Genomic DNA, 25,957 nt, shown 5'->3' with positions numbered 1-25,957 from the left:
GGCAGGGGTGTTGGTGTGTAAGTCATTGTGACGTGGGGCTAGGTTCTCTGCGCTGCACAGACTTTGCTGACAAGAGGTGTGAAAGAAGAGAGCCCCTAGGAACTGGCTGCAGCTGCATCATTTTGCCTTGTGTCTATCAGTGTGAGTGCAAGTAGCCCAGAAGCTGCCCTAAACATACACCAGCATCTCATAGTCCCTCAGAGACCATCTTCTAACTGAACATGCCTGGAACACAGTGTGGTACAGCCATTCTTCCTTCACACCCTTGACATGCCCTTCCCAGCATGCTGGTGGCTATTCTATCTCCTCGTTGGAGACTTTACTGCTTCTGAGACACCACAGGCAGGGGAGGGAGGCCTGGATTGCATTCTCTGTCCTTGGAGAGCAGGGTGTTGACAATTAGGGCCAGAACATCATGGGGAAGGTTTTTGGGGAATGCATTTGCTCCAAGAGGTGTTATATCCATCCAAAACCTCTGCGTTTAAAAGGAGAAGACTGCATATGTTCAGAAAAGAAATTGCATTGTGCAGGGAAGCACAAAAAATGTTCAGGAAACTTGTCACAGTAGGGGATCCAAATTTTTCAACTGGTTCATGCAGAAGGTGACAACTGTTAGGCATCATTCCCATAGAAAGGACAAACAGATGGTGAGGGACAGAGTGCAGAAGCATGAGGTCTGGCAAGCAAGTATTCGCTGGTAGATCCTGTGGCTGGGGTGGCTGGCTCTGCTGGGTTTGAAGGATTGTACCTTCATCTGCCTTAGAGCAGACGTAGTTTTCTTCCAGTTTTGACAGGACCAGCTGAGGAGCTCTCTGTGTTTGTAGCTACCTTTCTGCTCTCTCCTGCTTCAGCCACTCTGCACCAGTTTATGGCTTCTGTTACACTGCACTATGGCAATTTATATGTCGGTCTCTGTTTCCCCAGCCTCTCACCCATTTCTCGGCTGAAGCAGCTGTTATCTTTGCTGTGCAAACTCAGATATTTTATAATTATTCACCTAATAATCATAAACTCAACAAGAAAGCAGTAAACAGAGAAACTAGGAGTCCCACTATGATTTTTAAAGATTTGTTTGTATGGAGGTAGCACCCTATTCAAATACTAGCATCCCCATTGTGCCAGGTGCTACACAAAAATCAAACAAAAAGTCTGTCTCCCAGAGGGACAATTATTTTAATATTAGATGAGGCAGACGGAGTGCAAAGAGGTAATGAGCTAATACTAGTTAATTCAAATGGTCTAGGACTTCAGTTTTGCCATTGTTACAGAGCTCACATTCCTGGGTCGGAGAAACCACATTTTTGGGAAGGTTCACTGGAAATGGTTTTCAGACTGTACTAAGGTCCTCCCAGGATTCCAGTTTTCTTACTCTTAGCCTCAAAGGAATTTACAGCTGGCTCGGGCAGAGCTGGAAGTCCCCATAGGAAGGATTTTGTTGATATTCAGTCTTTGGAGGACAGTGAGCTTCTCTCTGCAGGGCAGCGCATGTATCTGGCCATGTCCATGGCACCACACCCACTACTCCTCCAAAGCGGATGGAGTTTCAAGGACTCACATGACCGTGTCCTTCTGCCCAGGAATTATTAGGAAAACCTCTAGATGGTGAGTCGAGGAGGAGGGTGAGGTTCCCCCTCATCCATTCCTTCAGTTTGGACAGGACTTATGTCTGTCTGAAAATGAAACAAGCTGGCAACACTGCTCTTAAAAATGAAGGACATCTTAAAAAATCAGCAGACCTCCCAGGAATCTGTGGGACACCAGAGACAACATGAGATGGCCTCTGTGTCCCCATATGTACTCTGCTCACTGCTGGGCTTCTCCCTGCTACAATCAGCCCCTCTATGCCTTCGCTAACAAGTGTCCTGGCTGGGTCTCTACAGAGTGGAAAATACCCTGTTTCCCCAAAATTAAGACAGGGTCAGTGTTAATTTTTGCTCCAAAAGATGCTTACTTTTTAAACATGTGTAGCTGCTTGGACACTATCTACATTGATATTTTTATGTACTGTAACTAGGGCTTGTTTTTGGAGTAGGGCTTATATTTCAAGCATCCTCAAAAATCCTGAAACATCATGCTAGGGTTTATTTTCAGAGTAGGTCTTATTTTTGGGGAAAGAGGATAGCTCCTTGGGCAGCATAGTCTCACCTGGGAAATACCTGCAGGACATGAAGAAGAGCGATGGGCAGCTCATTCACTCTGTTTTATACGCAGACTTCCTGCCAACCAGCATGCTACAGAGACTCTTGTCTAAAATATCCTAGTCAGTCTTTTATTTCCAGTCCAACACAAAACCAGGGCTGTCTGCACAATTAATAACATAAATCTGGCCTCTGTCAGCTCAAGGAATAGTGCTCTCCTATCCTTGAGGAACATAATAACTACCTTTTTCTACTCCTAAACAGCTTCCCAGGATTCCTCACCTGACTCAAAGCCTTCTTAAATCTATCAACTGAAAATAAGGTTACTGATCTCATTCCTAGGCCCTGGACTTAGTTTTCTTACAGAGTGACACAAGCATCTCTTCTGGATCCCTTAAGGGTCCATATGCCCTCTACTGTCCATAGTTCCATATATTCATCACTCTGAGCAAACACTTCAATCCTGCAGAGCATCCTCTGCAGACTTTTATGTGGAGAGGAGGGAAGATCAGGAGAGAGAATCCACAAGAAATTTAGAGGAAGAAAAAGTGCCACCCGTTGCTCATGTTTCTAGGAAAATTTGTTTGAAATAGGAGGATTCATCCTAAACCTTTTACCTTCCTTTTGTACCCTGGACATTTGGACATCAGATCCATCACAGACTTTATAGCAAGCAAATTTTGTGGAAGAAAAAGGATTGACATCAAACCACTACAGGAGCGTAAAGCAGCTAAGACTCAGACCTCCATGAACATGGCATCTACAGTATGAATGCCACATGCTGTAAGCTCCTTCACTCCTGGCATCACAGCTTTATTTCCACTGTGTTCATTTTGAACCCTCTCTCACATGTACTCTATGCCCTCTGGCAGGGACTCACTCTGCCTGTTATACATCAGTACAGTGTTTAGGACAATGTGGTTTTGGTTTCTCTACAGAAGAGCAGTGCCAATAAATAATGAAAACATGTCTGTCATAGCCTGCTTAGGAAAGGCAGTGTCCATGGAATGATAACATCTTTGGTGGTTACCATAAAATTTTCAAGAGTAAGTCATTCCCTTCATATAGTCTAAAAAACACCCACAAACTTGGTATGCTAAGAACTTCTAATATGAATATACATCCCTTATTTGGGAAAAAGCAAATCATGCTTCCACTTTCCTGATCCCACTTCATTTTTGATATTTGACCTGCAGATTAGAGGTTTTTCACGTCATCTGTCAGCCCACAGAGAGTATCCCAAGGTTCAGCATGTGTTAGAGATTGGAAAGGGACATCAGGAACAGGTCAGCCACAAATAGCTAAAATTAGCTCTGAGAACTGGAGTGCTGAGGTCTCTGAGGAACACTAGTCAAAGAAAGAAAATGGTTATTTGCTAAACTCCCACTTATTCTACTGCCTCTGAGGACTCCTGGCTCACATCCCTGCCCAGACATTCTACATGGCTATTTAAGAGGATTTCCCCCACCCCTTCCCCCCTCCACTGGCCGTCATTTTCCTTTTCTGTGACTGCAGTACAGAGCGATATGGGATTCCTGCTCCCGCAGCAAGTTGCTGACTGGAAACAGGAAACAGGGGGGCTGTGGGGAGCGCAGCCTCAGTGATAACACAGACGTCACACCCATGTGCAGACAGAGATGCTTCTCACATATGGCAATGATCAACAGCTCCCCTTTTTTCTCCCCTTCCCTCTTCCCCAGAAGGGCTTACAAAGCCCTAGAGGGGCCAGCTCTGGAGTTAGAAGCAGTCTTTAGAAAGCATGGCTTTATGAGGCCTCAGTTATCATAGAACATGATTTCTTGCATAATTCTTCTAGATTCTCTGAGGGCAGTAAATTTGAGAGTGTAAATCTTCACGTGACCAGAGCATATGGCCTTTGAATAAGTCATGGAATGAATTACAGAGAGACAGTCTATCTTCTGCAGAATCTGATTAAGGGAATCCTTTGAGAACTATCCCTTACATGCAGCCATAGGCATGACTTCAAAAGCCACCCTCCCTCCTCTTTCCTAGAAATGCCTAGTGGGATAAGGACTTTTTTCCAGCACCAGCTTCTCCTTTTTTTTCTCCTCCTTATTCTCAAAAGGCTTTTCTCAAAATAAAACTGAATGACTATGTCTGCCTGGCCTTCAGTTATAGTTTTAGGGAAAAAAAGAAAAAATAAAAAAAAGATTGCTCAAAGTAATTGCATTAATACTTGTGGAAACACCTTGTGGAGCTGGAGGTGGTGTCTAAGTTAAGGAACTAGGTTCTGTCTCTGCAAGAAAGAGAAGGAAATGCTCTCGCATTCACTGGGAATAAGCTTTTGCTTCCTTCAGCCAGCTCTGTATGGTGCTATTTGCTTACAGCCATGCACAGCTCATGCTATACTAGTCCCTGTGGGCTAAGTTGCCATTATATGTGGTGTCTAGAGGTGAAGGTTTATTCTGGATGGGGAAACCAATTTCAAATGAAGTAAAATGTGCCCTCCTTAGCCTGTCTCCTTGGAGAGGAGAGGAGAGGAGAGGAGAGGAGAGGAGAGGAGAGGAGAGGAGAGGAGAGAAGAGAGGAATGTGTTGTACTAAGCTAGCGTTGGCCACCTGCTACCACTAAAAATGTTCAGAACCTCTCCAGTCTCTTAATACCTGTGATGAACCACTGCACTGCAGCAGTCCAGGCTCCCACAGCAAAGCACTTCGGCTAGTGCCGAACCCCTGGCCAACATTCTGGGAGAGATTTGATGGCACCACTTCTAAGAGCAGAGCTACAGAGAGGTGTTATCTTGCTCAGGGCACATGTTCAAGCTTTGGTACCTTCATAGCTCAACTCCTGGCATGTAATCTGTGTACATACATTCGACACCTTCCTGGCTCCTGCTGGCTCTGGGTAGCTCTCATTGCTGCCTCTGCTATGTATTTGGAGTCCTTCTGTCTGGGTAGTACCAGCAGCATGCTAGTACATTTACCCACACTGCGTGCCTCCCCTTCAGAAAAGCACACACACTGTGAGCTACCATGTTGCTCTTGCTACAAACTGAGTTAAAATCAAAAGGAGTTGAACTCTCTCAGTATAGGACACTGTTTTTTTAAACTTCTGCCAATAAAGCATGTGATCATAATCCTGGCCCTACAGTCCCCGGTAGGGGGACTTTCATTCAGTGCAAAGGAAAAAACAGAGGAAGTTTGCTCTGTTCCTCTTTCTTGGCTTCACTTCCAGCTACATTGCATCTGGTTACAGATTAACTCTTACTGCACAATACCCATTATCACTTGCAATGAAACACAAGCCAGGACCACTTTGCAAAATAAACAGAATGTTCTGTAATGACGCTGTGATGTCTTTCCCTACTTCTGTGTCCCCCACTGAAGCACTCCTCAGAAGCACACAGAAAGGCACAAGTAAGTGATAGAGGCTTTCAGATTAAAGGAAATCAGGACCACCATTAAAGGAAAGGGGAACAGGGGCAGTAGATTGTTCCCTCTGCCTTCAGTGGAGAATGAATACTATTTTCACACATCTGTGCTAAATCAAACACTGATCTTTTCAGTCCTGACTTTAATACATTAGGTGTGGAACTCACACTGCTGACCTGAAAAGGTCCTTTGAGGAATGTATTGCTCTTCACTCAGGAAGAGCAAGACAATAAACAAATGAGAGAGTCCTCACTGTAGGCTGCAGATCTACCATCTCCTCATCTTTTGTCTTACACTGTATGCCAAGATTTATGGAGGAAAATTCCAAAAGAGTGAGGAAACAGAAGTGCTGCCTTTTGCTCCAGAGGAGAAAGAGATCCATCCTTGAAATCTCACATCAGAAAGCCCCCAGCTTCTACTGGCTGGGACTGAGAGTCTATGCCCTGAGTGAGCAGTCAGCTACTGTTCCGAATATAGCTTTGATTTAGGAACATAGAAACGAAAGCATTGAAAAAGTCAATTTGGATTAAAAGAAAAAAAATCCTGTGCCAAGGCAATGATCTCTGTTGGCTTCTCCACACAGATGAACTGCTTCTAATTTTTGACACCCATGTGCTGACATGCATGACAGGAATAGATTAGTTCATTCCCTGCTGGGACACTCATCATTGGAAACCATTCTTATAGCTAACACCTTTATTTGCAGTTTCAGGTGAAAAACTAGTAACAGCTGGACCAGGCTGGATGGGGCTCTGAGCAACCTGATCTAGTTGAAGGTGTCCCTGCTCATTGCAGGGGCATTGGACTAGATGAGCTTTGAAGGTGCATTCCAATGCAAACTGTTATATGATTCTATGGAGATGAAGTGACTGGCTTATTCTTGCAGGAAGTTTTTACAGGTTGTGCAGGGAGAGGCAAGAGACAGCAACTTTTCCTCCAGCTACACCTGTTCTGCAGGTAAAGAGAGACCCTTCCTCCAGACCTGACAGCATGACACTGTCTCCAGGCTCATTAATGTAACAGAAAGTGGAAAGCCAGCCTCCTGGTGCTGCTATTTCTGCTTTTCACAAGTATGGTGATTTCAGAGGATTCCAACATGCTTTATAAACCAGTGGCACATCCTAGGGACTGGCTGGCCTGCTACATATGGAGGGACTACAACTCTGCTAGCCTCAGGATGGTCTAAGACACACAAGATTATTGTATCCTGCTTGGGATCTTTATCTTCCTACACTTACAAAGGGTTGTGAGAACCACTGTATGCTGACAGTGCCCTCTGATGTGTAGGAGAAGGGGAGAGAGACTGTGCTGGGAGATGAGGGAGTAGGCTCAGTCCATATGCTCAGAAGGCTGGTTAGAGGCAGAGAGGTGAGGAGAGAAGGATCTGGTTGCTCAACATGCCAAAAAGGTCATCTCCTCAGTCTAGTCAGCTCCCCTCCTGAGAGAAGCTGTATTCAGCTCTCCCGCTAATGTGTGGCAGTTGATCACTGTGAGAAGCCAGGCCAGTTCTTGAGAGAAGACCAAAGATGCAGTGGCCAGTCACCTTCAATTACAAAAATGGAAAACAGGAAATGAAATTCGGGGCTGTGCCAGGAGAACTGAAAGGCAACAAGATACTCCCTTTCCACTGCTGAGCAGAGTAAACCTCATCGTAGGGAGAGCAACTCACTGTGAGCAGAGGGACTTGCCAGCCTGCCAGGGTGTCTGTCTGCTAAGCACTGGGGAGCTGTTTGAGCCCCCCCAAATACACCCAGCAACTGCAGTGGCCAGCACTCAAATGCAAAACCTCTCTCACAGAAACAGAGATTTCTTGTATAGTACCTAGGAGGAGGAACTATGGGGAACTAATACTACAGTGAGAGACAGAGAACGTGTAAGTGCTGTCCCACACTTGAACTTGGGCAGGACATAAAAACTACAGTGAAAGCAAGCAATGAGATCTCTGATGATCACACCAACATTTTAGGTTCTCAGCTCACTGAAAGGAAGGCTTGCCACATAACTGTGTATGGAGCTGATGCATGGAGCAGACCTCACTGCTGTTCTGTGTCTACCCTTTCTTTCCCAAACTCCCCTCCAAGGCCTCTACCGAGATATTGTCTTCTTCAAGTTATGCTAATAGAAAGGTCAAACCTTGACTGCAGCCATGAATCTGCTCATGAACTCTGCTGGCCACAATGCCACAGAGCTGCCTTAAAGCTCTCTTAAAAATGTGAGGCATTCCAGTCATTTTAATTACTGTGCATTGCATAAGCCAGAAACCAGTTCATACAAAGGAACAACAGAAAAGTGATTTTCAATCGCTCTCACTCTTCTCTGCTTAGCGCCAACCTCCAAAGCTCTGGCAACACAAGCTCTTATTACCATTTGAACCTCTTCATCTATTTGAAATCTCTTTGTTCGGTCACTTAAAGCTATTGATGCAGTTTAGAAGGCTTTAAAAAAGAAAAACACAATTTCAATTTGGAAATGGCTACAGCAGCTTGAAAGCAAAATAAGAGAAATGGAAAAACTTATTATAAACAAAAATGAGAGAAAATTAATTGCTAGGAATGAGGCATAGGCAGGTAGAGCCAAGCAAATTGCATCATGTTCTCTCCCCCGTACTCTGTCAGATCATCTAATCACAGCCTCCTGGCTTGAACCCTGCATGGTACCAAGCCCTTTGGCCCTGATCCAGAAATGCACTTAAGCTTATATTTAACTTTCTACATGTAAATGGTCCTGTTGACTTCAGTAGAGCATCTTGTGTGCTTAAAGTTGAACATGTGCCTTAGTGTTTTGCTGGATTGAAGCCAAAGAGCGCAGTCATGTGCAGGAAACATTTTCAGCTTGATAAGGCTGTTAAAAGATATTTCCTGGTTGCCCTTCTGCAGCTGATGCCACATCACAGCCTGATTGGAGGATCCCCTCACTACTGAGAGGGTGATTTCATATTCTACAATCCTTTATAATGTAACACTCCTGGTGACACATGGTGCCTATGGTCTGCTCCCAGGCTGGGTGCTCTCTGTAAGCACAATCTGTAAAGGATCCTTGAAGATTAAACACAGTGTAGAACTGTTAGAGCTGATGAAGGTTTAATGGTCTTCCTCTAATTAAAAGTTTGGGAACGGGATAGACTGTTACCTATGTCTGGCTTGCAGACAGGAAGGTGACATAATTCCTTTGCAACCTCAGAGAAAGAGATCAAATGATTTTTTTTTTTTAAATGTATTTATAGAATCAAAGACATTTTTGAAGAAAGAGCCTTCTTATTTTAAGTAGCATATGAAGTTCACTGATACAATGGAGGAATTAATAGAGGATGAAGTTTTCTCAACCTTTTCCACACTCATAAATCACAGCAAATATGAACATTTTAAACAAAGGAGTAGTCTCAAAGGACAGTGTCAGAAAAAACAAGCATTCTGAAAGGGAAACAGATAATCAGGAAATAGGAGAATCTTTTGCTAATGCATGACCACTCTGTACTGCCCTTTGAGATGACATGAGTATTCTGTAAAAAAGGACATCAGATAGCTTGGAAAAGTGCCTCTTCTTTCCCACCTGCTGCATAAAATTATATCTTCTAAAGGGTGTGATGCTGAGCTGGTAACAGGTAGGAGGATTGTCAACTTCAAGAAAAGTTTTTTAGGACAAGAGGAGACTTTTGAACAACTTGGCAGTTGAACAATTTAGAATGTTAATGGCAGGACTCCACACTCACAAATCAAGTTACTGTGGAAAAGTTAAAATGGAAAAATGCCCATACTTCAGAAGTTTTAAAAATTAATATATTGTTCATGGAGGTGGCAGGACTGTTTGGACTGCAGGCCGAAGTCTCCTGACTTCATTCATGCTATGCTCAGTTTAAAGCAGCTGAAGTCTGGTGATGACCTGGAGTGTTTTGAGCCATTACATGTGTCAAGGCTTTTTTTCTCTGGTGGTGGTGGTAGCGGGGATATTTCCTTCTCTCTCTCTTTCTCACTCCATCCCCCATTCCTTTCTCCCTGCTTTTTTCTCCCTCTTCATCTTTTTCTCTCTGGTTTTGGCCAGCAGTTCCTGTAGTTTGATGCAGCCCTTCTGTACTACCAACAATCAAGTGCTTTTGTCAGTTCAGAAGCAGCTCTCTGCCAGCACCTGGCATCCCTCACAGTGAAATGGGATCAGAAGAGAAGTGAATATACCTTTAATTCACTTACAGCAACGCCTTATGCCTCTTGAAGGACTAGCCCAAAGTGCTTTTATCTCAGTCTCTGCAGCTAGTTCAGGGATGGTCCTTTCCAGCCACAAACAGGACTTGTGGAAGGAAAATGATGTTAATACTCCCCTGATGTAAACTGCAGTGAGTATCTATGGAAGCAGAAGATCGTTTTCTCTCCTGAAATTTAACCAGGACACTCAGCTTAACACTTCTCCTTTTGCAGAGAGTGGGTTTATCGCAAGAAATCTCGTTTCATCTGCAAAAAACGCAAGCATCTCTTGCAGCGCAGTGCCCCCTAGCACTGTCCCTACACGTTAATGCAGGATTGAGGGAAGAAAGCCGCTTTGCTCAGTCAACAACACCTGCATGACATGGCTCTCCCTGGGAATTTTCACACCAACTATTGACCCAGCCCAGTCATGCTTACCTTGTGGGATCCGACAAGATCACAGCATGAAATGGTGTGGCTGCCCAGTAAAGCAGAGAGATCCTTAATTGTGTTCAACAGTGTGTTCTTAGTGGAGGACTGAAATAACATAGATTTCTTTATTTGGTGACATTAACTAAAAATGAACTCTGATTTTCTCATATGAAGATCAAGGTCTTTATTTTCGCCTTTTTTTCTCTGCCACATTTTTATGGCCATATAAGGCTTAAAGTTTCATGTAGGCAAAGGAGCTGAATGGTAGGTTTGGTGCTTTTGTTTTGTTTTGGTTTTTTCCCTTGGCAGTTTCCCCCGCCCCGCACAGGGCATGGAGAGGGGATTCGGATAGGGTTCTCCTTTTGGTTCCTTCATTGACTTTCTGTGTTACTTCTATCTCATTATAAAAATTTTCTCATTTAAATAAACACTCGGAGCTCCTGCCTGGCTCTTCCAGAGTGCACTTTGCTGGTAGGTCTCAAAGGAGAGAGGCAAATATCAAATATCTAATAGATATTATCAGAGGATAATACACAATATCTCTGTTTACAGATAATCAAATGAAGGTATGAGCAGATTAAATGATTTAACCAAGGCCTCCCAGCAGGCCACTGGTCAGACTGAGCTTTCCTGACTAGTATTTACCTGTGATTTACAAAAATAAAGCACTCCGGTTTCTGTATACGGAATGTGCCCTGTTAAGTGGCAAATAAACGTTGTTATCATTGTGCAGTATCCAGTCATGGTTGAAAAACGTGCATCACTACTGCTATAGAGAAGTTAACCTCTTTGAAAAAAAAAAAAATCTAGGTATCAAAAGAGCAAGTGAATCATCTGTTATAACTGATTGAACATGGGTACTACTATTCCAGGTAATGCGACTAAATGCAGTAAAAAAACTACTGGTTCACCTCTCAAGGTGGTATAGAAGACAGTGAGAAGCCTTGCCACACAGACAGCCTACACACCGCCCCTTCCACACAGTTGTGCCTTGCCATTGGATCAAGCTGTGGCGCCCCTTTTCATCCTGAAAAGCACTTCTCTGGGTTATATCTGAAAAGTTAACTAGATCCTGTAATCAGCACAAACTTGGTGTTACTTTAACAAGATTGGTGAGTCTCACTGTAAACAAGCTACTTCCATGCCTTGGAGGGCCCTGTGCAACTTCAGTAGCTTCTAGCCCCCTTCCTCTCCCTTTTCAGAAATTGAGATGATGACTGAAGGGTTTGTTTTTCAGTCCCCTCTGCATGTGTCCTGCATCTGTGTATTATAGTCAGCCTTAGCTTTCACACAGCACCCAACATGGTTAAAGCTTATTACAGAGTATTCATCTTGTTAGTTCTCAGAACATGCAGGAAAGGTGTTATTATAGAAATTAAGAGACATACTTAGGAGGAGTTACTTGGCCTGAGAGCAAAGGGAGGTGGTGCTGGAGCTGTCATTGTAATTTAGTTGTGTGTGGGCCAAACTCTCTCTCATTTACAACAGTGCCAGGTTATGGAATAACTCCGCTTCTCTCAGATACTGATCTGAAATGTTGATAGACCAGGTGTATCATGATGTTGGTGATATAAAACTCTTTACAACAACAAAGAAAAAAATGGAAGTGCCAGATACACCTAATTTTTCTTCCATTTTACTCTGCTAGGGCAGTACAGTTGTTCCTTCTTTATACTCAGTGAGACTGAAATGACAGTCCAATCTGAGAGATTCTTCAGCTGTAGTACCTGGAGCAGACAGTTCAAGTACCTAAAGAGGTTTTGTGCATAGATCTTCTCATGTTGCAATTTGGAGCTGAACGATTCAGACACTGACACGTCTAAATCTAATGTCCTGTTTAACACCCTGCCTCATATGTACTTGTATGACCCGTTAGCACCTCAACACCATCTAATTTTTTCAGTGTGTTCACTAATACACATTCCTGAGACACTCCCATCACTATTATCCCCATTACACAGATTAGGATTTGAAGGACACTGAGGTGAAGCTGTCACACAGGTTGTCTGTGTCACAGCAAGGGTAGGAACCTGCGTTTCCCGCTGTTAGCACTGTAACCTTGATCTCTACTAGCAACACCCATCCTGAACCTTTTGTGTACTGATGCTCCAAATAAAAGCCTGTGTTTCCATAAGACCGGAGGTTTTAATTTTATATGGATGGTATGATTAAAGAAAAGGTGTAGGCAGGCTGTGCTTCACCCAGATGGAGCAGAATTGTAAATCTGAAGACTTAGCTGACTACTTAGATATTTAGGACAGCTGGTCCCTAGCCTTTAATACCAGCATAATTTATAACTAGACATGCTTAAGTCTTGTAAACCCTGTGGAAAGTACTCTGACATTATATACACTGGTTTGATACTGTGATTAATCACCCCTTGGTCCCCTTTGCAGGATAATAAGGCTGTCTGTATCTTGCAGCTGGCAATCTCCTTCCTTATAGTCCCAGCTCTTCTGTAACATTTACTTTTCTACAGCTGATAGAAATTTACTGTTCCAAAAGGGGATAAGGGAAAACAAAACAAACAGGACTTTTCTATAAATTCCACTAAAGCTGCTCTGCTAAAATATACTTTGAGATTAAACGTTGGGAGTGCCTGGGTAGATACGACACTGCTTTTCCAGCTTGGTTTTAGCGGTTTATGACCCCTTGCTGACTGCAAGCCCGAAAAAGGGGAAGTGATGGGTGGTGCTGCTGCAGTGACAGGAGAAGGAGCATTTGGGCAGGATTAAAAACCGCAGGATGAAATCCTGGTTTACAGTTCAACTAGGTCTTGTCCTTCTTTTCTTCCGTCCTCTTTTCACTGCCTATGGAAAAAGGAAAAGCAGCAATACGCTGCACTCCCCTTGCATTTTCTGTTGGCTTTCTGAAAACCCTTTAAAATGGTATTTTAAGATGAGTTTAACATCAGCTTGCAGACAGCCGAGCTGGTTTTGAGGGGAACAACCCAAGCTTTTCAAGCGAACAGCAAACCCCGCGTGTGTTTCCCAGGTGCGTCTCGCATCCTGAGGTGTGGGCCGGCTGAGGGGAGACAGGTACCGAATGGGGTGTCAGGGCACTCCTCGGGGCCAGACCCCGGGCACTGACGGCCGCGGGGCAGGTACTCGCAGATACCTCGAAGATACAACTAATTGTCCAGAGTATCAACCCGCCGCCCCTCGGCGGCACCAGCGAACACGAGCCCCCGAACTTCTCCTCAGAGCGGCCAACCGCCGCCCGCGCGCGGCGCTCCCCGCACTATTCCCTATAAGGCGCTGAAGCCGCGGCCGCGGCCCCGCCCCGGCCCGCTGGCCTCTCCCGCCGATGAGGTAATGCCGGGCTCCCATTGGTCGGGGGCGGCGGCGCCCCCGGAGCCCGAGAGGGCGCGATCGAGGCTATAACTCCGCGCACCGGCCCGTCGCGGCGCAGCGCGGTTCTGCACTCATCGGAGCCCTCAGCTGCTGCGAGCCGTGGAACTGCCGTGCCCTCCGGCTTGCACTGTCCTGCTGAGTGAAGGCTGCGCTGCCAGCGAGACAGAGGGAAGGCAGACAGGCAGGCAATCGCGGTGTGCGGTCTGTTAGGAAGAGAGAATCCAAGTCAGGCGAGCCGGCCAGCGGCTGCCCTCCTGCTCCGCAGAAGTGAGGAGAAGGCACCTCGGAGGCAACATGACGGCGTGGCTGAGCTTCCTCGCCGTGTTCCTCTGCAGCTGGAGCCTGCGGGACTTGGTGGTGGAGGCTTGTACTTGCGTCCCCATCCACCCGCAGGACGCTTTCTGCAACTCCGACATTGGTAAGTGCTGCGGGCAGGCGGTGCCTCCTCGCCTACAGCCGCTGGGGCTCGGGGGGTTTCCTGGCGGAGAAGCCCGAGGCTCTTCGCCCGGGGGAGGCTGCACCTGCCCCGCCGGTGCGAAGCCTGCGCTGCTAGAAAGTTCTGCAGGACCCTGAGGGGGTGTTGGCAGTAGCTGGGTAGTCACCACAGGTAAACCTTGGTGCTACGAATGACTCGATGAAAACAGAGGTGGCATGGGTTAAACTGGTGAGGGGTGGCCTGACCTTTCAAGATAGATACTGCTCGGTAGTTGCTGCGCCCCCCTGGGTTAGCAAGAGGTGAGGTGTGTGGTGAGGGACCAGCCCTCCTGAGGGGCCATGGGGAGCGAGGTGGTTGCAGCAGCAGGTCCTGTCCCACAGCAGCAGCGGTGGCGGCAGCCTCTCCAAGAAATACTTTCAAGAAATCAGTAATTGTAATAGTGGCTTGTTTCCTGCAGTGAGGCAAAAACATAATTGCAGGTGCAGGCAGCCAAAATTTCCTCCACAACCTGGTGACAAATAATAGGAGGCAGGGTTAGGACGAGTTCTCTCAAGCTGGGGAACCGCCCGTGGCGGTTGGTGTTGGAAGGTGCAGCTCACACAGGCTTGTGGTGCTGCACCCGTAACTTCAGAACGGGCTGGAGAAGCAGCTAACAAGTGTCTCCGCGCTTTCTGCACGCGATGTTGTGATCTCTGTGACTGTGCGGGGTGTGCAAGCATGCATGCTCTTTTGGAAAGTTGAAACACTTACTGTATCCTTGCTGATGTTCTCTACTATGGGTTTTGGCATCCTTAGGGATCTTCGTGACACTAATGTTAGATGGGGACAAGGGGGACACCCAAGATCTCTGAGGAGGTGGTATTGGAGACTCTGGTTTCAAGTTCTTTGGTTTGTTTGTAGGCAAGAGTGGTTAACCAAATACAGTTGCTGCTTGGCAAGTGTCCTGTGGCAAAGTATATGAAATCAATTAGCGATGTCCTTTGAGTTAATACTGGACACATGACCATTTAACAGTAAATACAGGCTGTCACTTCAGCATTCATGAGTGGACTGCATGGGTGAAGTCTTCTTGCACCTCTGGATTGTCTTAGTAACAAAGTGTAAAAGGGAATGGGGGACTTCGCACTGCCGGTACTCACACAGTACTGACTCCAAGTGGAGTCTGCAAAGAAATCTTCCTGGCAACTGCTATGGAAGTCAAATAGAAAATAATTCCCACTGCAGCAAAACACCCATTGCTATGAGCCCTGCCAGTGGCTTTTTCAAGTTAGCCAAGCTTACTGGCAGAAAAATCTCTCTCTTGCCTTTAACTCTTCTACAGAAACTGCAGTTATGCCTGGTTATTCATGTCTAGTTTATGTAGTGTATCTGCTCTTGAATGCCAAAAAAAACATTACATATTAAAAGTGCTGGGAAGGCTACAGTTTGTTTCAGTGATGATAGCCTGGAAAATATTTATAAAATAGTTTTTATACTGGGAAATTCTTCCAGGAAATTTCAGTATTCAAAGGTCTGTTGCCATCTTCATAGTCTGGATCAACAAGCATGCCACCAAAGTGGTAACTGCCGAGGAGACTGTTCTTTCTGTGAAAGTGAGACTAGGAAACCATTTTTCCACAGCTGAAGCTGATGACAGCATGTGGCCTTCATTAGCTGCATTTGAGGAGAAGGTGTCCTGTCTTGCTCTGATTAGATCATGGTATACTTGATTATGGGTTGTTTTCAGTTTAATTCAAATTCCGAAAATGGTGTTAAATAAATTTTTATTATGAATGCATACTGTCAGTATATTTTTGCTATATGCATAAGTGACTAGGAGTGTGGCAAACTATGAAGTTTCATGTAACAGTGCTCCTAAACTTTAGGGCACAAAGTCTTTCTATTTTCTACTTTGATTTCTGGGTGAGTTCACAGTCATCTGCTTCATTTCTTCTTTCTCTCTTCTGGACTCTTCATTATATCTCATGCCTTGGCTTTGCTCTGAGACGTAGTAGTTCAAAAGTTGATGTAAGTGGGGCTGTCATGCCTTCAAACATCACGGCAAAGCAAAGGAGGAGAAGCAGAAGGGGGAAAAAGCAACTCATTCTAGTAGATGACTTAAATGCAAGTTTGGTTAAGACTGCACTTCTGTGTGATGGGTTGAAGCAAAAGTAAATCCTTATTTGCTAGAACTGTCTGGAAAATGTGATATTTCTGCAGGCTGATTTTAGTAAATGCTGTCATTCTTCATGTGGTGAAAGGGCAAAAAGCACACTAAAGCTTTCTGGCTCTGGAGGAGTTAATCATCTCCATGGAAACTCATGGCAGTGTACTACTGCAGTGTTTAGACAGACTAAACTACACGCTGGGTTATAAAACACATTGTGGGGAAGAAAGGGACTTGCCAGCAAGTTTTTATCGCTCTTGAAACTCTTGACAAAATACCAGCTCAAAAGGGAGGAGTCAGTGCAGTAAGGGCTAGAGCAAAAGAGCTTTTAAAAATCGTTCCTAAAACAATACAAGAAATGTACAAGCTAGGTGGCAGCCTAGGAGAGGCTTTTCATTTTCAGAAGCACTGAATGTTAGAGAAGAAAAAAACTTTTAGTTTAGGAGTGTAATGCAAACTCTTACTGTTGGTCTTTCATGCCTAGCCAGTGCAGTCCTGCTCTCAAGTTCATTCTCCTTTAACCTGATCTCACTAGACATTTAATTTTTGATCTTCCTGTGGCTTAGTTCTGATACAGCCTCCCAACTCTGCAGTCATTAGAAGGTTTTAATCTTTACAGAAACAGATGCTCAGTTAAACCCATTGGAAATGGCAGGATCTCAATATGTACATCCTTTGAAACAGAAGTTTGTGGTCTTCTAAAGGAAGCTTGGACTCCATACACAATAATTTTTTTTTCTTTATTAAAAAAAGGAGGGGGGGTGGGGGGAAAGAGGAACGACTGCCAAACTGGTCACAAGTGGTCTTTTCACTCAGCCTGAGCGTTCCAGCATGATGAATGAAGCAAAAGTGAAGAGGTGTGTCTCATCTGGACCTCTGAGGTCAATTAATAATAAAATTGCTGTTTTAACTCTTGGCTTGCTTTCTTTAGCTGGATTGATAAGTGCCAGAACAGGCAGTACGATATTAGACAAACAGTAAGACAAAGAACAACTACTATGACTTGCCATCTGAACTTTGCTTCCTCCACTCCCACCTTCTGCCTATGACCCTTCCAGATGTGAATATTTTTCTGTTGTTTGAACTAAGAGACCTTTTGAAAGAAGAGACACCAGGCATGCTTTGTTCCATTGTGACAAAGCTGTGACATTTCCAGATGGACATAACTGACAAGAAAAGAGTGAGTTTGTTTGTCTTTTTTTTTTTTTTTTTTTTTTCCTTTGCAGGAGCAGCAGGAACTTTTGAGCATGGATGCTGAATGTTGCATTCACAGGTTTGGAAAAACACCTCTGCATGGTTCCCTGCGTCCCACCTCCCCTTTTTAAAAAAAAAAAAAAAAAGTGTGAAATTGCAGGCTGGATTTTGACAAATGGGTCTGCAAGTGATAAAGTACTTGGTCCGTTCCACACCTATCTCACTTTCATCTCGTGCATATACTTCAGAAAGAGCTATGGCAACACTAGCTGTCTCTTACCTAAGTTCAAAGGAGCTTGAAATAACATACTTTTCTATAGTTTGTGTTGGGGGAAGAAATACCTGTTCCAGCAAAGATGCTGGTGTGTAGTGCCCCTCTGCCTTCTAAATAACCTTGCTCTTGGTGAGTTGGAGTTGGCAAGCTTTGGAGAAGTGAAGATAAGCTCTTGGGGTCCCTCAGTGCAAAGGAACCATTCATTCCTCCACCCAGAGCACTGAGTTCCCAACACCGGCAGTGGTTAGCTTCCTTTGAACTGAGAAAGTGAGATGAGAAGAGCAAGACACAGCAGGGGAAGAGGAAGCTCATGAATGTTTGGCTCAAAGTCTAAGCACCTCACTGAAAACTTGCCCTTTTTCTTTCACTGGTTTCTTCTACCTTGTCACTGATAAGCTAAAGGAGATATGCAAAACTACTCGATCATACATGAGATTCTGAACATGCATTCTTTGCCTTGACATGGACTCTGTAGTGAGGTCACATGTGCTGTCTCGTCTTTTAAGGCAGATAACTAAGCTCTGCCAAATTAACTTAAAAGTTAAAATGAGCCCACTCCAATTAATTATTATACCATTGTTTTAAGATAAATTTAAAACAAATTTTTAGTTACATGTCATGATAGTGTTTGAAAAAGTGTTGTATCCACTTTGGAATCACACTTATGTTGAGGAAGTAATGATGTGGTTTCATTTTTAGACTGAATTTCCCTTTGAGGCATTTTAGAAGCAGGAAATCTGAGAAACATCTTGTAAAGCTTTAAAAAAAAAAAAAAAAGGTACTGTGAGTTACATTTTATATGGGAAGACATTAAGGAGATCTGTTTAACTTCTATGGAATTCTAATGTCCATGGTAAAAACGATAGTGAAAGATGATGTTCCTTGTCTTCTAACAGAAAGATGGCCATGCTAAACTGACTTGTCGGAAATACGAATTTGTTATTTTTGTTGGTTATTTTCAGTTAAACTCCATAGCAGAGTAAACACCTTTTGGGATCTGGAGTTTGTCAGTTCTCCAAATGGATGTATTAAAAAAATGTGGTGGAAATTGGTATTTGGAAGATGTAGTGCAGAATCCTATAAAAGGCTTCTTTGGTATCTTGTTACCGTTGCATCTGCTTATTCCAGGTTTCCTACAGGAAGTAATTCCAGCAAGACGTCTGAGCCAGCAGAGAGCCAGATGTTCTAACCTTGAGTCTTAGAGCTCCTTGCTTTATGTACACTTTCTTTCATTCTTATTTTCACTGATATCCCACCTGTTCTTGAGAACTGTCCACCTGCCAACTGCTCCTTTAATGTTTCTGGGAAGAAGTGGGCCAGTGGGAACATAGTTAGCTACTGCCATATGCAGTACTAGTTTTTTTTAGCTTAGCAAAAGTTTTCATCTGAGATAGGAAAGGGCCTGCCTTGTTAATATCTGTTATTCAGGATAAGCAAATTTGGTTTACCGTAGGAGAAGTGGCAAAAGGTGACACATTCATTCTCAGCTTCATCAGTGGACTTCACATTTTCCAAGAAACTAAATATGGTTAGTCCTGGCCTTTTGGAGTCTCTTATATATATCTGGATTGGTATCTGATGAAATGGATCTATGTACTCATGCATAATGCCACTGACAGTCATGGGGGTGGGACCAAGAATCTCTAGTAGGAGCACTCAGTGAATCGCCTTGGCCTTAGTTGGATGTTAAAGCTATTAAACTGAAAACTTACTTTTGCAATGTTACAATGTTGTCTGAGATCTTATTTCCTTTTCCTCACAGCTCCAATACCATGTGGTGCTCTTATGTAGCCCAACCAGGCATGCATCACTGAAGAAAGGAGCCTGTTTGGTCTGGACAGGAGGTCTTGTCATTAAATGAAACTTCTGCCAGATGTTCTCTGAAAGTTCATAAGAGCTAGTAAACCTGAGAGGACAGCTTGGTTTGAGTTAGCAGGCAAGGCCAGGCACATTGTGCTTGCCAGCTCTGAAACAGACTAAGCTGAGGGACTAATTTCAGTCATGATAATGTCTGGAGTGCATGTGGTTGAGTTTCCTTTGAATGATGAGAGGTTTTTGTTTTTGTGGTGTTTGTTTGCTTTTTGTTTGTTTGTTTTTTGTTTATTTTTGTTTGTTTTGTTTGTTTAAGATGAAGAGGCTTTTGCTCTGATGTGCTGCTTATTGCTCTAGACTTTCAGGGTATGATTCTGTTTTTCACATGATGTTATAAATTGGAAGGAACTTAAACAGTAATGATGAAATGATAGTAGTGTAAAAGAGAGGAAAACTGAGCCTTTGAGCACTATTGAGTTAAGCAAATGCAGAGTTGATTAAACTTAAAGGCCTACTATAGCTCATCTAAACGCCTGAAGAACCTCCACATGTGACACTTGAAATTTTACTAGTGTAACTTTATTGGGCTGCTACTGCTCGTTGAGCAAACTATAACTTGCATAGACTTCTTTGAGATAAGGTTGACTGAAGGCAGCTGACTGTATTTGAAGCTGTTGCAAGACTGTCATAACTTTTCTTCAGCTTTGTGGCCCTGAACACTTGTTGCAAATAGCAGAGCTGAAGGTCAACCTTTTTGGTAACCTCTGTGTCTAAGTATGTGGGGCACAGAGGAGGGAAGCACACTGCTGGGGCTTGATTATAACCCAGAGCTCTTCCTCTAGAGCAGATACCTGAAAGATCACATCAAAATTATTGGTGTTCTGCCCACCTGTGACTCTCCTACCAGTGTTATTTGCCCGCAGTGGGCTAGGCCTTTATTTAAAACTAGGGTTAAACTTGTTTTGTTTTGGAATAACTTGAGAAAAGAATGTTAACCAGCAAATTTCAAATTTCTGCTATTTGAAAGTATTAGGCTGGTACTGAGACTGAGGTAAATAAGGCTAAAGTGGGTTAAATGCATTTACACCCTTTTATACTAGATTTAAAATCTAGCCCAGTTGTGAATAAGGCAATACTGGACCAGCCTTATAACTTGTGTAAAGCAGGTGCAGTGCCACTGGTCTGAGCAGTATTTCACCATCTTGTATCAGTGTTGAATTTGACTTGATGATTTCAGGTTTCTAAGAGGAATGTTAGAAACACTGGAGAGCTTAAAACTATTGTTAAAAAAAAAAAAAAGTTGACCTTCTACTGTAATTTGAAGTAATTCCCTTGAGTAACTAGAGTGAAGATTTAGTACGCTAACTGACAATGTCTAATAACACAAAAATGCAAGTAGTTTTACACAACCCTGATTGTTCTATTTATTCAATGTTTTTGCCAGCTAGAAAAGATTCTGGGATTCTTTTGGAAACAAGATAATCTCTTGCGTTGCATGCTGATAAAATAAATGTTGACTATGAATAGTCCAAATTCCTGCTAGTGATTATACAAGACCTTTCCAAAGGGTAATTTCAGCCTTGAGAAACATATGCAGACAACAAAACTCAAGTTAAATAGCAGAGAGATGCATGTGCAAAAAATAACATCAAACATCATTAAGTATCAGCAACACTTTGCCTGAGATATAGAGTCTCATTTTTATCTTGGGAAGAAAGGAGGTGATTTGGGGTGTCCCTCCTGGGGAACCGGCAGAGAGCAGTGCTTGGGGAGAATGGTGGGGAGGCCATTGTTAACTTGTGCATAAGGTCCTGGGTTGTGCTTGTGGGGAACCAGTGATGTGTCTGGGGGCTCAGCTCTGAAAACTTCCATCTGTGTTACAGGTGGGGGAAGAGGATGATCACAGAAAGAGGCTCAATGGGAAACTTGTAATGGGAGAAGGTATTTAGGAGCTGTAGGAGTGACAAAGGCTCTTCAAAGACTAGTCCTGAAGTGTAAGGAGCAGAGAAGGATTACTGGAGAAGGGAGACGTGTTGTATGGAAGCACTGATGAACTAGAAACAGGCTGGTTGAGTTTAGAATCACTAGCTGTGACGTGGTAGGTCACCCCATCTGAAACTGTGGGACTTGCCAAAGGTGGATCTAATCTGTCCAGGAGGGTGAATGGCTACTGTGGCTTCAGGGAACACACAGGTAGGAGAACACACATAAAACAATCAGATGCTTTACTGATTGATCTCTAATTGCCAGTAGCATATTTATTTCTAAGTGGCAATCAAGGCTTAGGCTTTAAAAATCCTGGCTGGGTCAACTGGCCATGGACAGAGGATACACTCTTTACTCTATCTGGACTGTAGCCATGCTGTTATTTTCCTCCATTTAGACAAATGCAAAGTTTCTTCAAACAGCTTTTCAAGAAGTGCAAGTTGCATGGGTGTATGTGCAGGGCTTGGGCTCCTTTTATATTCACCAGGTGAGTTATAAGGAAAATACATCTTAGCTGTAAAATCATACAGACTGCATAGCAGGAGAAGCAAATGAAATTAAGCCAGATGCAACATACTGTCAAAAGGTACCTTTCATATATCTGAAGTAGTAACCTGACCTGACCTACTGCAGTCAGCCTGCAAACAGCAGAACCATCATTGTTCAACACCTATTTGTTATTGATTTTGGATGAAAATATATACTCTAATAAAAAATCCCTAGTCTTCTTTAGTTACCCATCTGTTGTTAAAATGTCAGAGTATTGTAATCCTGTAGGTTCTTAAAGAGCTTAGAACTAGTTTATTTGGGATGTGAAGAAAGATATGTGAAAGTGCCCAAGGATGAAAAAGAGATGCCGTAGATTTTTCCCTTTTTAATTCCTTGACTGTGACTTGAAAAGGCCCAGGTGTCTGCTGGCCTCCACGATCACTGATACTTCAGCAAAGCAGATGACAAATTGCAATGAATTTGCACAATGCTTGCACAGATAGTAATGGCTACACCAGGTACAACAACATGAGGGTAACACATTATTACTTCTTGTTCCCTGGTGGTTCATTAAAAAAAAAAAGCAAATCCCACAATAGCATATAGGAAACTGGAGTGCTTCTGTTCATAGGTCCATGTTCAAAACGACCCAGGCTCCTGCGGGGCTAGACTGAAGGACCTGAATTTTAACTCCTTCATGCTATATTGTAATATACAATACGGGGACTTCAACATCCGTTTCTTTTTCTCCACATTTCCCTCTGTAAGGGGTGTTACTGCAGTGCAGGGAGGCCTGCTGGCATTATATTAGTCTGTTAATTTTCTATAGAAGAGCACTGGAGCATTTTTTCAGACTACGAGTTTAGTCTCTCATGCTCAGTGAAACATGAAAAAGCAAAGATCTTGTCCTCTGACATTTAATCAGCTCTCTCAGATTTCTTGGATCAGCTGTAAATAGGAAGCTTTTCCCTCTAGAGAGCAGATTTTGGTGTTGGTCTTCAAACAGTTAAAATATAGGGGAGAAAATGTGCTTGCTTGGACCAAGACAGGAAAACCGCAGAATGGAAAACTTCCACTTGACTTTGAAAGACAGGAAATAGCTGGTGTTGGAAAGCCAACAGGTATGGGAGGAGGGAGCCAGAGGATATCTGTAGAAAACCAGCTATTCCCCAGACACTTCTCCTTCAGCTCTATGTTCTTTTTGGGGAAGGAGTTCCAGGCTGGCCTCACAATTCCAAGCCCTTTATACACTTTCCAAACACCCGCCCCAATTTCCTACTTCCTGCCTCTTCTGACACTGCTATAAATATCCTGCCTGCCTTTCATAGGTCTAGAGAAATGCACATTACAGATTAAAGGGGATTGAGGTGACAGTATGAAATGGCCTTTAGGACCTGCTCTTGCGAAGCCTGTGATTGCTGGGTCCTCTGCTTTCAATTTCCCTAGGAAAAATGGAGGGAGTCTTTTTAGAATGAAACAATTTCCCTAGGGAGTTTATCACACTTGCTTCTGGACTAGAATACATGGGCCTGTTGCTGAGTAAACAATTTCTTCCAATAAATAATATACTGCTTGTGGTGCACAGCTAAAAGCTGAAAAATTTCTGGTATTTGGGAGAAGGGAGGGTGGGGGAAAAAAGGTTTAAGAAGGAGCAGGAGACACTAGTCAAGGGACCACACTACATAGAAATGTATAGCACTAGCAGTAATGAATACCTTAAATGCACTGGTGAAGAGAATCAGTCCAAGAGGAAATAGAACAGTAAAGTGACCCCTGGGGTACTTCAGTAGGCATCATATACAGTACTTCAATAGCCACAAAATACAGGGCCCTCCCTTAGCATCCCACAGGGCAAAAATCACAAATCTAGAGAAGCATGGGAAGACAAGAACAGCAGTTCCTGTGCAAGAGCCTCAGTACTGCAAAGAACTGTGCTGGGGCAAGGGCAGGATGAGTTCTTAAGCCCTCTGTTTTCATTTTAGTAAATATGAAGAGCAGCACCTGTCTTTTATCTTTTTTTTTTTTTAATTTTATATTTTTTTTTATTTTCCCCAAGGGGGTGGGAGATTAAGGATTTAGTTGGTTATTTCCTTAGAGGATCAAGATAAAAAGGAAACTTCAATAAGTCTGTTTCCATCTCCTCTACAGACAGTATATTTTCAATAGAATTAAGCAGCTGTTCTGGTTTTCCCTCACTGTGTAACAGTTTGCAGCTTTACAGAGAAATGCAGAGGATTCCACAATACCAGACAGAACTCCTAGGTGGCACTTTAAGAAACCCCAAATAATCACAGCAAGGTTTTAATGGAGTATTATCCATTCAGAGAGAAGCTTGACTAAACCTGGTAACAAACAGCCAATGACCCTTATTGGTATGTTGCCTTTAACATCTTTACTTTGGAACAAGCACCCTGCAGCAGAACCTGTGATGATGAGTCATATGCATCATCTAGCTAGGCTGGAGTTCCAAAACTGATAAAATATCCCTCACAGAAGCCTGGTGTGAGGCAGTCTGACTTTCCCAAAGCCCTCTTCTGTGGCTGTCATCCTAATTCCTCATAGTTAGAGATTGATTCAAACCCTGCAGTTTTAAGTTACCTCCAGAACTCTTTAAAGGCATTTGTTATTTTAACTTTGGGGAGTCTGTTTTTTGTTATCAGTATGAATGTCTAATCTACCTCCTGCATGCATTCTAAATTGCAGCTGGCTCCTGAGTTTCCCAGTATACTCTGGTTTGCTCTTTTTTCTGTTTGACTGGGAGGCCAACAGGATGAACATAATGTATTTACTCATATTTTGTTCTGAGGATTCTTCTGACACCAAATAATTACAGGAATATAAACCTAGGACTAATAAATCCTTGTGTTACAAAGCCCTACATCCCTCGCTGTTGTGTGATTTAGCAGGAGTCTGCTGGAGTAGTACTGCCAGCTTGATCCCAAGGAGACTTGTCCTTTCCAACACACTGACTGTTGAACAAACAGCAAGTAAAGAGGGAAGCAGGTCCTTACTGGCCTTTATTCCTACACCATCTTTAAACTGATTGAAGAAATAGTGTGGATTGTAGAAAGCAGACAGCACCTGTGTATTTGGCTGGATGGGAAACAAGGCTTTCACTACTACCGGAAAGTTTTCAAGCCAATAGGTTCCTTCCTGTCAGGGCAAGATCTCATATTTGTTTCTGAATGCCTTTTTTTCATACTGATTTCCTCCTGTACTAATGGCTGTTGGAAGGGGTAGAGTAAAGGGAAGTGCTGTGTCTTTCTTTCCCTCCTGTCACAAAGTGTTTTCCTGTTTGTCTTTTATGCAGTATGGCAGCTTGGGCCATTGATGTAAACTTTGTCCTTTGTGCTGTTCAAACCTCCCCTCTTCTGATTTTGACAACATTGCCTGCACACATCCTGACTAGGCAGCCTTGTTGACAGGACAGGAGGACAAACAGAACAGGGTTCTAGGGTGGTAGTTGTCTTGGCATACCTGGGGGTTCACATTTTTGTGCAGAGTCTACATTTGTTTGTCGAGCCATTGTAAGGTCAGCATGTGACAGGGTTCCTTCCAGCATATATTCCTCAATATATATGTGGACCAACAAGGCAAGATTGCCTGAAGTTGTTATTGAAAGATTATTGTGGTGGTGCTTTGAGGCAGCACCACCTGGCTATACCATAGAGAAATATAGAAAAGGCAATTTTTGTTCCAAAAAATACCCAGAGACCTGAATGAGGGGGAAGAATTCAAAGGAGTTTTTTTAAGAGGGGCTACCTAGCTCACTTGGACTTCAGAGCTCACAGCAGCCATCTTAACTTGAGCAGTTAACACTGAAATGCTGATGTATGTTGTTTCCCATCTGAATTTTGGACTATATATCTTTATTCTATTCTTTTCCCCCTTGAGAACATCTCCACTAGAGTTGCTGCAACAGCTGTATTGCTGTAAACATACTGACGTTCAGTTTTGTGCGCAACCAGTGTACACTGGAATCAATAGAGCAATAATGGTTAAAATACAATAAAAAAAAAACCAAACCAACAACTTGTTTCTGTATTTCCAGAGGAATTTCCCTTGGTAAAGAGCAAGCGCTGAATAGAACTATACACTTATGAGTGAGCTACATGTTTCCCTGCCAATTT

General features: G+C 43.4%; 2 protein-coding genes across 3 annotated transcripts in view; one reads left to right on the top strand and one right to left on the bottom strand.

Moving 5' to 3' along the window:
- Window positions 1-25,957, bottom strand: part of SYN3 (synapsin III) — a gene marked incomplete at both ends in the record, with an annotated part of 177,939 nt that overhangs the window by 78,351 nt on the left and 73,631 nt on the right. The gene's annotated exons all lie outside the window — the stretch shown is intronic.
- Window positions 13,488-25,957, top strand: part of TIMP3 (TIMP metallopeptidase inhibitor 3) — a 38,944-nt gene continuing 26,474 nt past the window's right edge. Inside the window, exon 1 of the mRNA XM_080346333.1 lies at window positions 13,488-13,908. Within this exon, the coding sequence (XP_080202459.1) occupies window positions 13,785-13,908 (124 nt within the window). The 5' untranslated portion in view covers window positions 13,488-13,784. The remainder of the gene's footprint in view (window positions 13,909-25,957) is intronic.

The sequence above is a fragment of the Nesoenas mayeri genome, assembly GCF_963082525.1.
Source record: "Nesoenas mayeri genome assembly, chromosome: 1".
NCBI lineage: Eukaryota > Metazoa > Chordata > Aves > Columbiformes > Columbidae > Nesoenas > Nesoenas mayeri.
The sequence above is the reverse complement of the archived record's forward strand: the minus strand, read 5'-3'. Positions and strand labels throughout refer to the sequence as shown.